The following is a 12,643-nucleotide window of genomic DNA, read 5'->3' on the forward strand; positions in this document are numbered from 1 at the left end:
TGTGTGTGTGTATCTGTGTGTCTGTGTGTGGGTGTGTGTGTCTGTGTGTGTGTGGTCTGTGTGTGTGGGTGTGTGTGTCTGTGTGTGTGTGGTCTGTGTGTGTGGGTGTGTATCTGTGTGTCTGTGTGTGTGTGGTCTGTGTGTGAGGGTGTGTGTGTGTGTGTGTCTGTGTCTGTGTGTGTGTGTCTGTGTGTGTCTGTGTGTGTGTGTGTTTTGCGTGCGGTGCTTACCTTGACTGCTTACAATGGCACATACTTTATTTGCGGGTTAAAAGTCTACCTCTGGAGGCTTCCCTCCAATTGGAGGGGTTTTGTGTGACATGGGGTGTGTAGTACCCTGCATTCTGACCTTGCCCTCACTCCTGAGACCCAGACGGTCACTTGCCGGGTTCCTCACCTGGGTGGGAATGTTCTCTCCCTCGACGGGAATCTATTTGCATGACAAAGAACTTAGTCAGCTCAGGACCGTATGGGAAAGGGTCGCCAATGATATGGCTAGTGCCTTAACTGAAACTAATGCAGAACTACTTGCGGTTTGGACTGTGGCCCTCCAGAATCATTTTTCCCTGGACTTCCTGCTAGCTAAGGAGGGCGGCACCTGTGCTACTGTTGGGGCAGAGTGCTGCACTTACATCCCTGATGAACCCACGAACATCACTGACCTCCCTAAACACATCACACAGGAAATCCAGACTGTCCAAACTATTGACAATATGTCTAGTAATGGTCATCAGGAGGCGTCCTTGGAGGACTGGGAGGCCTGCTGGTACATATCGGAATTACAATACTAATTGTAATCGTCTGCATTCTCGTGCTCTGGTACTTATGGCCACTGTTGTCCGAATGTTATCGTTATAGACTCTGACGGGACCTGGTTGATCATCGAATGATCAGTAGGAGGGAATGAGACAGTTAGAAAGCCACAAAGGGATCAGTTCCATCTTTTACTTGTTTCTCATGGCATACTAGGGACTCAAAGGCTAAGCATTCCATTGCTAAGAGGACTCAGTGCAGTATCAATTGCATGTCTGCCCTCTTACAAATTGAGACAGGACATTTCAGTCAGGGATCTGGCTGACTCTCAGAGAACTGATTCCTCAGGAGCCATAACTTGCAGCCTCAGGCAAAGGTATTTGTTCTCCCTGGACAAGACTGATAGCCTTGGCCATAACCCTATTAACTGCCTCCTGCTCCCATTATTTTGGTTCTTTTCCCTATTAACATAGGCATGTGAATCCCCCATTGAGAACAGGAAAGCCCTTCTGTTGTAATCTCTTCCCATCAAAGCACTATTATGAAGAATACGATAACCAGTCCCTGTAATCCATCCACTCATTATCACAGGACATCGACAATCACTGGGCATTGTAAAATAATAATTGCCTGCCATCAACAATGCAACAACAGTCGACCATGTGACTTATAGACTTTTTGATTCCGATAAAAAATACTATCTTTGTGTGTAGAGCAGAGATTCATGGAGAAGGGTCACCACAAGTAGACACACAACTACTTTTGGGGACATTGAGAATCTCTCACTGGCTCTCCGATAGTAAAGCATCTACCGTTGTACAGAAACTTGTGTCATCCGGATTTGTGGAACAAAATATCCATCAACAGAATGCCTTGGGATTGTCTATAACCTGATATGCCAAGATCATTTCTGGCCCCTTCTTGCTCTCCTAATTCCCTGCAAGAGTTTTTTCCAGCTTTCTTTATATTCCTCATGGCCCCTGTCTGATTTTAGCTTCCTCATCCTCAGGTGTGCTTCTGTTTTCCCTTTGACTAAATTCACAGCAAACCACATTATCCAAGGGTCCCTTAATCTTACCATCCTTGATCCTCCTCCTTACTGGAACATGTTGGTCTTAAACTCTGAACAGCAGGTGTTTAAAGAACTCCCACATTCAAATGTATACTGGCCTGATCACAGCTCCTCCCAATTAATACTCCCTAACTCCCAACTGATATTGACATAAATTTCCCTTCACCCAATTTAGTGACATGCCTCAAGGTCCTGACTTATCCTTGTTCATAGCCATCTGAAATGTAAGGAGTTCACTGTTTCCAGAATGCTCTCCCACTGAAAGGTTAGTCACATGGACAGGCTCATTAGCCAGTACCAAGCCCAGTATGGCCCCTCCTCTAGTTGGACCATCCACATACTGTCGGGGGGGTTCTGTACAATCTGAGAGCTGGCTCTGAGGAAGCTGGACCAGGGTCAGGAAATAAACGGTGACTTGGTGATGGGATACCGGCCTCGGGGGATTTAATTCACCATGGACCTGGGCTCTAATTCTGCCTCAGCAAACGGTGGCATGGGAATTCAATAAAAATCTAACAATCGTTTGAAAACCGTGTTGGGATCACTAACTTTCGGGAAGGAACCTACCCTCCTTACCTGGTCTGGCCTACATGTGGCCCCCACCCCAAAGCAATGTGGACCCCCGGGGTAACTAGGGAGAGGCAGGAAATGACAGCCTCATCCCAGAAATGATGTTTTTCAAAATGAAGTCTGAGGGCACCCGTGAGCCCGAGGTGCAGGAGGGTTTGGAGTGTTCTCCTGAGGAACAGTGCTGCCCTGCTGAGCAGGCTCTGATCATTGTAACCCCAAATAAGTCCCAAGGGAAACACAGGGGAAGTGACACAGGGTTACACACTGACAGACATGAGAAGGAACATTGACGTTGACATACACAGAACCACCACTCCCCCCCCCACCCTCCCTCCCCCACCCACCGAGAAGTCATATCTGGTGTCAGGCAATTTCCAGGCTCCAAAGTAACTCAGCTCTCCTTTTGTTGTCCCAGTGTGGTTTTCCATAAGCAGCAGACATCACAACGTTCAATGTTGCTCCGTGACTGGGATCACAGCACCTGGGCCATTCATTCATTTGGGAGGGTGCCCCCCCACTGAGGTTGTAAAAATGTTCATAGTCCCCAGTCTTCCAGCTACCTCGACACTTATCATCAGGTCCTTTCCCAATTGTAAAGACCCAAAATATCCCCTTCAGATACGAGCAGAGACTGGGGAATTTAAAACACTGAGGCAGTAACACGTATCAATTGGTTCATTTTGGTCAGAGGATTACAAAGGGACAATATAATAAAGAGCAGACAATTCTAAAGGGGTTACAGGAGAAGCAGAGCCTGAGCAGTTTGTACATTTGTCATTAAAGGTGGAAGAGGGAGTGCAGCAAATGTACATCAGGCTGATATCAGGGAGGGCAGGGCTGCTGTATGAGGAGAGATTGGTACAACTGGGCCTGGGTACAACAGCATTTAGAAGGATGGGAGGCAAAGAGTCAGTCATGGTGTTGTTGGAAACCCAAGGCTTTATTACCAGGGGCATGTGAGAAACAGGGAGGTATCAGACACAGTATCTCCTGGCACAGAGTGTAGTGCCTGGTTTTTACTGCAATGGAGACTTGAGCACAAAGAATTGAGGGATGGGCATTGCTCTTCAGGCAGAAGGTTTAATTAAGTTCTCAAATAATGAGGCATCCGAACAGAAACGTTGAAAAAATCCTGCTCCCCATGATGGCAGGTTCACACACACATAAACACAGAATGGAAACCACAGGGGAAAGAAGCAATGGAGACATAAGACAAAATGATCCTCCAGCTAATCATTTGTATCAGGATGCACTGCCTCAGATAATGGTGGAGGGAAATTCAACTGAGACATCTGGGAGAGAATGGGATCATTAACTGACACGATGGAGTGTCACTAAGTGAATTGTTCTTTCTCAGAGCCAGCACAGACACAACATTTGAATGGCCTCCTTCTGTGCTGCAACAATTCAGCGAGTCTTGTTATGGATCAGATCAAACCCTCTATAAACATATCACGGAGATAGCCTGGACCTTAACCTTTCTCTTAAAGGTATGTGTAAGGTGCTGCATTTCAGATGTGATTCACTTGGTCAAACACCCAGGCTTTCAGGAAAACACATTTTATTATTACACCACAGTTAAAATACAAAGAAATACAAGAAAAAAATTACACAATTTTAGCTTCACTGAAATACTTAACAAAATAAAATATTGTTTAACGACTACTCCCCAACAGTTCCAATATAGCAGCATCCCATATAAACACACCCTTCGCAAAGGCCAATTCAGCACACAGAGATTTCTTTCACTTGCTGTCTCCTTAGACTAGGAGAAGGAACACCAACAGAATGAATCCAGCAGTAGAGAGAGAACTACAGCTTTTTCCAGCAACAGAAAAGAAAGATGTATGATAGCAGCTTCAAATCCAAAAAAATCCGTCTTCTACTTGTGAAAGTAAAAAGCAAAAACCCTGGATATGTGTGAGCCTGGCTCCACCCACTCATGCTTTCTTTGTCTACATTTAATCCTGTGTCTGTCAAAACATTCATTTTACTGTTCGAATCCAAATTTCCAGCACTTGGCACATAGCCTTGCGTTCTTTGACATTGTAGGGGCATATCATAAGACCATAAGACCATAAGACATAGGAGCGGAAGTAAGGCCATTTGGCCCATCGAGTCCACTCCGCCATTCAATCATGGCTGATGGGCATTTCAACTCCATTTCCCCGCATTCTCCCCGTAGCCCTTAATTCCTTGTGACATCAAGAATTTATCAATTTCTGCCTTGAAGACATTTAGTGTCCCAGCCTCCACTGCACTCTGTGGCAATGAATTCCACAGGCCCACCACTCTCTGGCTGAAGCAATGTCTCCGCATTTCTGTTCTGAATTTATCCCCTCTAATTCTAAGGCTGTGTCCACAGGTCCTAGTCTCCTCACCTAACGGAAACAATTTCTAGCGTCCACCCTCTCCAAGCCATGTATTATCTTGTAAGTTTCTATTAGATCTCCCCTTAATCTTCTAAACTCCAATGAATACAATCCCAGGATCCTCAGCCGTTCCTCATATGTTAGACCGACCATTCCAGGGATCATATCTAAACACATCTTAAATATTATCTGGGTTTCTGTGTTCAGAGAACATACATGCAGCGAGTTTCAGACTCCCACCACCCACTGGATGAAACGCGTTTACTCACATTTCGTGTAAACCTCCTGCTCATTAACTTAAATCAACGTCATCGGTCATTGATCCCTCTTTCAAGGAGAAAATGAGTTTTTTTCTGACTACTCTATCTATGCCCCTCATAATTTGACACATATCAGTGATATCCCCTATCAATCTCCACTGCTCTCAGGAAAAAAAACAGTCTGTCCAAATCTATCTTTGAACTGAAACTCTCCAGCCCAGGCAACATCCCAGTAACTGCCTTCTCCGCCTTCTCTCGTACCATCACAGCCCTTTTAAAATGTGGATTCTAGAACTGCACATCTTACATGAGCTAAGATCGAATCAGTGTTTAAGATTGTTCCACCATCACTTCTCTGCGATTAAATTCTAAGTCTGGACTAATAAAGGCAAGTATTCCATATGCCTTTGCAAACACTTTATCCACCCGACTGACACCTTAAGGAATTAAGGATGGTGCACATCAATGTCCCTCTGATCTGCTGTGCTTCCAAGGATCTGATACTATGCTCGTGATTTAAGAGAAAGAGGGTGTGTCGTGTTATTATTTGTCTCATTGAAGTGGGCCATGAGACTGAAAAGGTTGGGAAACATTCACCTTGATTCTATGTTGTTCCCGTCCATCTGTTCATCCTGTATTCCCTCGCCTTGTTTGTTCTGTCCAAGTACATCACATCACATTGATCCCGACTGAATTTCATTGGACACAGTCTGACCTTCTGACCAGGGGTCTACATCCTCCAATAATGTAAAGCTCTTCTCCTCATGCTTCACCACTCCAGTGAATAAAACAGGAACAGTCACGGTTACAACACTGATCTGAACTTCAAATTGTTTTTAAAAAGTAATTGGACCAATAATCTAACAAAATGGTGTATTAACGTTGAACGTTGGCTTGAAATTTCATCACATTACCTTAACCAAACTTGTGAAAGGATACATTATTCCATTTTTCATCTCTTCCCTGAATTTCCTCTGGGTAACTGCATAAATAAAGGTGTTTGTGCAGCAACTCAGGAGCTGGAACATGAAGCCAATCTCTCTTACAAATGTTGGCAGAGGAACTGGGTATCCCAAGTAATCAAAGCGTTTCAGTATGGAATAAGCAATGAACACCACCCATAACATGATGAAATTTCCAGATATAATAAATAACATAATCATGGATTTCCTCCGACTCCCCATCTCTGGGTCACTGACACTGTCCCCAGTCGTCTGAGCCCGGAGTCTCCTGCGAGCTCTGCTGGCAAATATAATGTTTCTGACTGTCAATGTGTTTAACAGTAGAATCAAAATAAATGGAATGAATGGTGTTATTACGTAATGCATTAATTCAACAATAGTCCAGACAACTGAAGTAAATACATTTTGAGGCACTTTACAAAACCATGGACTATTAGAAAGCCAATATCGCTTGTAATACATGAAATACCAGAAAATGTTCTTCAAACAACTCAGCACAGTCACTGTTCCTAAAACCACACCCGCTGTTTTCTTGGTGCAATGTTTATTTCTCAGCTTTTGGCAACATATGGCTACAAACCGATCAAAGGTGAACGTGACCGTGAACCAGACAGAGCAGTCTGTGGCTGCATAAAGCAGAACAGCATGGATGTTACACACGTGGAGAGCATGCACAAAAAGAAACTCCTCCCGATATGTGATAGGAATTTGTCGTAGTATCAGATCGAAGATAATGACCAGTAGATCCGCCACTGCCATAGCCACCAGGTAATGAGTAACACATTTGGAAAGGCCACACATCCCCCGAACCAGGATCATAATTGTAATCAGATTAACTTGAAAGAAGAGGAACAAATATAATAATTTATAGATCAGGTATAGTGCAGAAATGATCTTTTTCCTTTATTTCCAGTAAAATATTAAAGCAAATTATTAATGAGTATCCAATGTTTTTGCAAAACTAAACCACAAATCTACCACAAATTTGCATTTTATAATTCCATTCAGAAAGGATTCTAACTATTTTACCTGACAGGCAATGGAAATAGCGTGTAGTCAAAATCATTGGAAACGCTGAAGTCTAAAACACAAAGGTGTCTGTGACAATATAAACTTCACAACTTTGAAAACTGTTCATAGATTGAAAGAACAAATAACCTGTTAAATATGGAGAGGAGCAATGATGTCTCTCGAATAAAGTGTTTCTTGAGACAAAAGGGACAATGAGAAGCTGTTGTAAAAGCAGTTACATGTGAGTTACACATCCCTGGGAAGAAGGGGTTACAAATACTAAAGGGGAGATAATACCTGCTTGAGAATTTGCTGCCTCGTGACAAAGGGACAATTATGACCTGCCGGCAGTGGTAAAGTTCTGAAGTAAAGAGTGTATTGTAGGAAAATGTATGTTTTAAGCAGCTAACCCTGAATGAAACAAGGAACAAAGGAATTACTTTTGTTGAGAAGGCAAAGTATAGACTTGAGATGGTCGAAAATATAATCTATATTTGGGATGAAAAAACCTATTGAATCATCAATAATGTACAGCACAGACGTGAAAGACAGAAAATTGTGCGAGAATCCAACAGCAGAACAACTTAGTTGCAGAACTTCAATTAATAACACGGTACAGGGATCGAATCCTGGACACTTCCAGAGACAGACCACTGTTGGTTGAAATCCAAAGCGGGTAGTAACTAAGTTGGGTTGCATGGATTATACTTGGTTACTTGAGGGATCTTAATAAAGTTGAAATTATTGTTTCAGTACTGATTGTCTCAGAGATTCCTTATTAAATGGCCAAATTAAAGGGAAATTATGTTGAGTTTAGTCACAATACATGGATCAGTGAAACGGGGTTGAAACAAGCAAAAGTTTAAGTAAATACAAAATTTGCAATCTGAAGCCAAATTTACCAACACATGCAGAAATACTGTAACAGAAATGAGCGATTCAGACATTTAGATATTTTGCTCCATTCAAGTAGGTCATTGATAACTTTTATTAATTGTCATTAACTTTTCTTTAACTCCAATCTCATTCAATCCTTAGAGGGAAAACTCTCAATAGCGATTAAGAAAGAAATAAAGAGGAAAAGAGAATGAATGAAAAACAGTGAGAAAGGAGGAAAGAAAGAGAGAAAAAAGAAAAAGAGAGAAAAAGTAAGAGTGAGAAAAAAGAAAGAAAAAATAATGAGAGAAAAAAGACCGAGAGGAAAAAGAAAGAAAACAAAGAAAGAGTGAGAAAAAAGAGAAAAAGAGAAAAAAGAGAGAAAAAAGAAAGAGAGAAAAAGTGAAAAAAGAAAGAGAAAAAGAAAAAGAGAAAAAGAAAGAGAGAAAAAAGAAAAAGAGAGAAAAAGTAAGAGTGAGAAAAAAGTAAAAGAGTGAAAAAAGAAAGAAAAAAGAATGAGAAAAAAGAACGAGATGAAAACGAAAGAAAACAAAGGAAGATTGAGAAAAAAGAGAAAAAAGAGAAAGAAAAAAGAGAGAAAAAAGAAAGAGAGAAAAAGTGAAAAAAGAAAGAGAAAAAGAAAGAGAGAAAAAAGAAAGAGAGAAAAAAGAAAGAGAGTTAAAAAGAGAGAGAGAAAAGAAAGATAGAAAAAAGAGAGAGCGAGTAAAGAGAGAAAAATAAAGAGAGAGAAAAGAGAGAGACAAGTGAAAGAGAGAAAAAAGAGAGAGAGAGAAAAAAGAAAGAGAGTGAAAAGAGAGAGAGAAAAGAAAGATAGAAAAAAGAGAGAGCGAGTAAAGAGAGAAAAATAAAGAGAGAGAAAAGAGAGAGACAAGTGAAAGAGAGAAAAAAGAGAGATAAAAGAAAGAGATAGAAAAAAAGAGAGGGAAAGAGAGAGAGAAAAGAGAGAGAAAAGAAAGAGATAAAAAAGAGAGAGAAAGATAGAGAGAAAAAAGTAAAGAGAAAGAGAGAGAAAAAAGAAAGAGAAAAAGAGAGAAAAAGAAAGTGATGAAAAATAAAGACAGAAAACAATGAAAGACAGAAAAATGAAAGTGAGAAAACAATGGAAGAGACAGAGAAAAAGAAAGAGAGAAAAAGAAAGAGAAAAAATAAAGAGAGAGAAAAAAGATAGAGAAAAGAAAGATAAAGAGAGAAAAAAAAGAAAGAGAAAGAGAGAGAAGAGAAAAAGAGAGAGAAAAGAGTGAAGACAAAGAAAGAGAGAAAAAGGAAGAGAGAAAAAATAAAGAGAGAGAAAAAAGATAGAGAAAAGAAAGATAAAGAGAGAGAAAAAGAAAGATAAAGAGAGAGAAGACAAAGAGAGAGAGAGAAAAAGAGTGAAGACAAAGAAAGAGAGAAAAAGAAACAGAGAAAAAAGAAACAGAGAGAAAAAGGAGAGATAAAAATAAAGAGAGAAAAAAGAAAGAGAGAAAGAGGGAAGGAGAAAGAGAGGAAAAATAAAGAGAGAAAACAATGAAAGACAGAAAAAAGAAAGAGAGAAGAGAGAAAAAAATAAAGAGACAGAGAAAAAGAAAGAGAAAGAGATAGAGAAAAAGAGAAAGAGAGAGTGAGTAGAGAAAGAGAGAGAAAAAGAGAAAAAAAGAAAGATAACAAAGAAAGAGAGAGAAAAAGAAAGAGAGACAAAAAGAGGAAAAAGGAAGAGAGAAAAAAGAAAGGGAGAAAATGAAAGAGTGAAAAAAGAGAGAAAACAAAGAAAGAGAGAAAAAGAAAGAGAAAAAAGAGAGAAAACAAAGGAAGAGAAAAAAGAAAAGAAAGAGAGAACAAAGAGAGAAAAAGAGAGAACAAAGAGAGAAAAAGAGAGAAAACAAAGAAACAGTGAAAACAAAGAAAGAGAGAAAAAAATTAGGAGAGAGAGAAAAAGGAAGAGAAAGAGAGAAAAAAGAAAGAGAAAAAGAGAGAAGAGAAAAAGAGAGAAAAAAGGAAGAGAAAAAGAGAGAAAACAAAGAAAGAGAAAAATCATAAGTGAGAAAAAAAGAAATAGAGAAAAAGAGAAAAAGAAAGCCAGAAAAAAGAGAGCTAAAATGAAAGAGTGGAAAAAAAGAGAGACAACAAAGAAAGAGAGAAAAAAGAAAGAGAAAGTGGAAAAAGAAAGAGAGAAAAAAAGAGAGAGAAAAAAAGAGAGAGAAAAAAGAATGCAAAAGACAGAGAAAAGACAAAGAAAAAGAGAGAAGAGAAAACAGAGAGAAAAAAGAAAGAAGAAAGAGAGAAAAAATGAAAAGAAAGAGAGAGAAAAAATGGAAAGAGGAAAGGAGAAAAAAGAAAGAGAAAAAGAGAGAAAGAGAGAAAGAGAGAGAAAAAGAGAGAGAAAAAGGAAGAGAAAGAGAGAAAAAGAGAGAAAAGAAAGAGAGAAAAGAAAGAAATAGAGAAAAAAGAGAGAAAAAAGAAAGCCAGAAAAAAAGAGAGTGAAAATGAAAGAGTGAAAAAAAGAGAGACAACAAAGAAAGAGAGAGAAAAATGAAAGAGAAAGTGGTAAAAGAAAGAGAGAAAAAAGAGAGAAAAACGGGAGAGAGAAAAAGAATGCAAAAGAGAGAGAAAAGAAGAGAAAACAAAGAAAGAGAAAAATAGAAAGAGAGAAAAGAAAGAAACAGAGAAAAAAGAGTGAAAAAAGAAAGCTAGAAAAAAGAGAGCGAAAATTAAAGAGTGAAGAAAAGAGAGAACACAAAGAAAGAGAGAGAAAAAAGAAAGAGAAAGAGAAAAAAGAGAAAAAAATAAAGAGAGAGAAAAAAGAGAGAGAAAATGAATGCAAAGGAGAGAGAACAGAATGAGAAAGAGAGAGAGAAGAGAAAACAGAGAAAAAAAAAGAAAAAGAGAGAAAAAAAAAGAAAAAGAGAGAATGAATGGAAAGAGGAAACGAGAGAGAAAAAAGAAAGAGAAAGCGAGAGAAAAAAGAACGAAAAAGAGAGAGATAAAGAAAGAGAGAGAGAAAAAAGAGAGAAAAGAGAGAGAAAAAAGAAAGAAAAATGAAAGAGAGAAAAAAGAAAGAAAAAAGAAAGAGAGAGAGAGAGAAACGGTAGATGGATAGACTATTTATTGTTTTGCCTCATGATGTTAATGAATTCTTATAGAAAAATGGAATTCGTCTTGATGTCTACTCACTGCAGAAACGTAAGGAAGATCAAAAAAGAATGTAACAGAGAATTTACAATGCTGCGCGTGATTAAATTGCATTTTTTTTGGAATTTCATCTACAGGATGCAACTTACCCGGGACACCAACAGCAGCTAAGACCGGGTAGTAAATCCTCTGTATATCAGTGATCACCCACAGAATCTTCAGCTTTACCATAAAGCTAAGAGACATGGTTTCCCATTTGAAAATAATGGTAATTTGGATGATTGTTGACAAGGATTACCCAGTTTTCTCTTTGAGAGATTGAGAAAACTTCCATTATTTATAAGGGGGAAGAATTCATCAGATCAGAAAACCAATTCCCAAGTTACTGAGCTTAATTACAGCCACTAACGAAAGTAATGAAATCAACAACTATTGTAAGGCGTATTTGTACATGAGCGGGCGTGTCCTGACCAGTTAACCCTATCCCTGCTCGACAACCCCAAGCGTTTGTCCAAATCAGCATATTAATAGAATAGTCCATGTCCAACAATTCTAATAAAGGTATCTTCTGAAACAAATCAGCGGTGGGAAATAAGAATGAACATTGCACAGAATGTTAATAGAGGAATTTAGTTGTCAGTACATAGACTGATTCAGTGTTGGCATCATTCAATGGGGACGTTCAATGAGGCTACAGTCACTGATTTCCCCACGAGCAATGTCCTGGAGCCCTTGACTAGAAACTTAACTGAATGAGCCACACAAATCCAACGGTTTATTTCATATCTTCTGGGATGAAGGTGTCTTTGGGCGTGGAAGCATTAATTTCCTGTCCCTAGTTATTCTACAGAAGGTGTGAATGAGCTGCCTTCCTAATTACTGCACTTCACGTGCTGCAGGGAGATGGACACTACCAACAGCAAGTCAGAAGCTTGGAAAACTGCACTAAGTAATTCAGGTCCCGACTCCCCAAAGCTTCTCTAACATCTGCAAAGTAAAAGTCAGGACTGTGATGGAATCCTCCCCACTTGTCTGAATGGGTGCAGCTCCAACAGCACTCAGGGAAGCTTGACACCATCCAGGGAAAAGCAGCCAACTTGATTGGTACCACATCGTCACCCACCCAGACCCTCCACCACCGGCTGTGTGTACCATCTATAGGATACACAGTTTAATGTTTAACATATTTATAATTAAAATAATGGGTGGACATTAAAACAGAGATGAGGATTTATTTTCTCTCCGATGCTTGTGAGGCTTTGGAAGTTGATACAGAATTAAATGAACAATGGAGCGAAAAGATGAAGGTACCAAAACAGACTCTAATGTCTAAAGGTGCGTAAGTCTGTGAAACAGAACAGTGGCACAAGATGGAACACATACCCCTTAGAGCAAATGGCAGGAGAAGTTCGAGATGCTTAAAAACATCCTTCTGTCTGTATTCATGTGGGAAAGTGTAAATACTAGTCAAAATAATAGGGTTTCAAGGCATTAATCTGACTTTTAAAAAATATTTAATACTCAGAAAGAAAAGCACCCTGGATAAAGTTAACAACAGTTGATAAATAATTTGGAGCTTATAATCTACATCCAGGATTTCAAAGGAAAAGGAAGCAGAGAGGGTGGTGTTGACCTTCCT

General features: G+C 39.5%; 1 protein-coding gene across 1 annotated transcript; it reads right to left on the minus strand.

Moving 5' to 3' along the window:
• Window positions 1-5,931: 5,931 nt before the first annotated feature.
• On the minus strand, window positions 5,932-11,250 carry LOC148137320 (putative G protein-coupled receptor 139). Its single transcript, XM_087983044.1, has 2 exons — window positions 11,154-11,250; window positions 5,932-6,824 (listed from the first exon to the last, which is right to left on the minus strand). Exons 1-2 carry the CDS (start codon window positions 11,248-11,250, stop codon window positions 5,932-5,934), a joined length of 990 nt encoding a protein of 329 aa, XP_087839170.1.
• Between the last annotated feature and the right edge of the window lie 1,393 nt (window positions 11,251-12,643).

Source organism: Chiloscyllium plagiosum, unplaced genomic scaffold, assembly GCF_037043375.1.
Source record: "Chiloscyllium plagiosum isolate Xiang-an unplaced genomic scaffold, Cpla_swu_hap1 HiC_scaffold_44, whole genome shotgun sequence".
Taxonomy (NCBI): Eukaryota; Metazoa; Chordata; class Chondrichthyes; order Orectolobiformes; family Hemiscylliidae; genus Chiloscyllium; species Chiloscyllium plagiosum.

What these genes read in the sequence shown, in the direction of transcription:
- LOC148137320 (XM_087983044.1), bottom strand. Translation starts at nt 11,250, where the DNA reads ATGTCTCTTAGCTTTATGGTAAAGCTGAAGATTCTGTGGGTGATCACT. An exon ending in AGCTGCTGTTGGTGTCCCGG is followed by an intron (nt 6,825 to 11,153) that starts GTAAGTTGCATC and finishes TCTTCTTTCAAG; the next exon opens with TTAATCTGATTACAATTATG.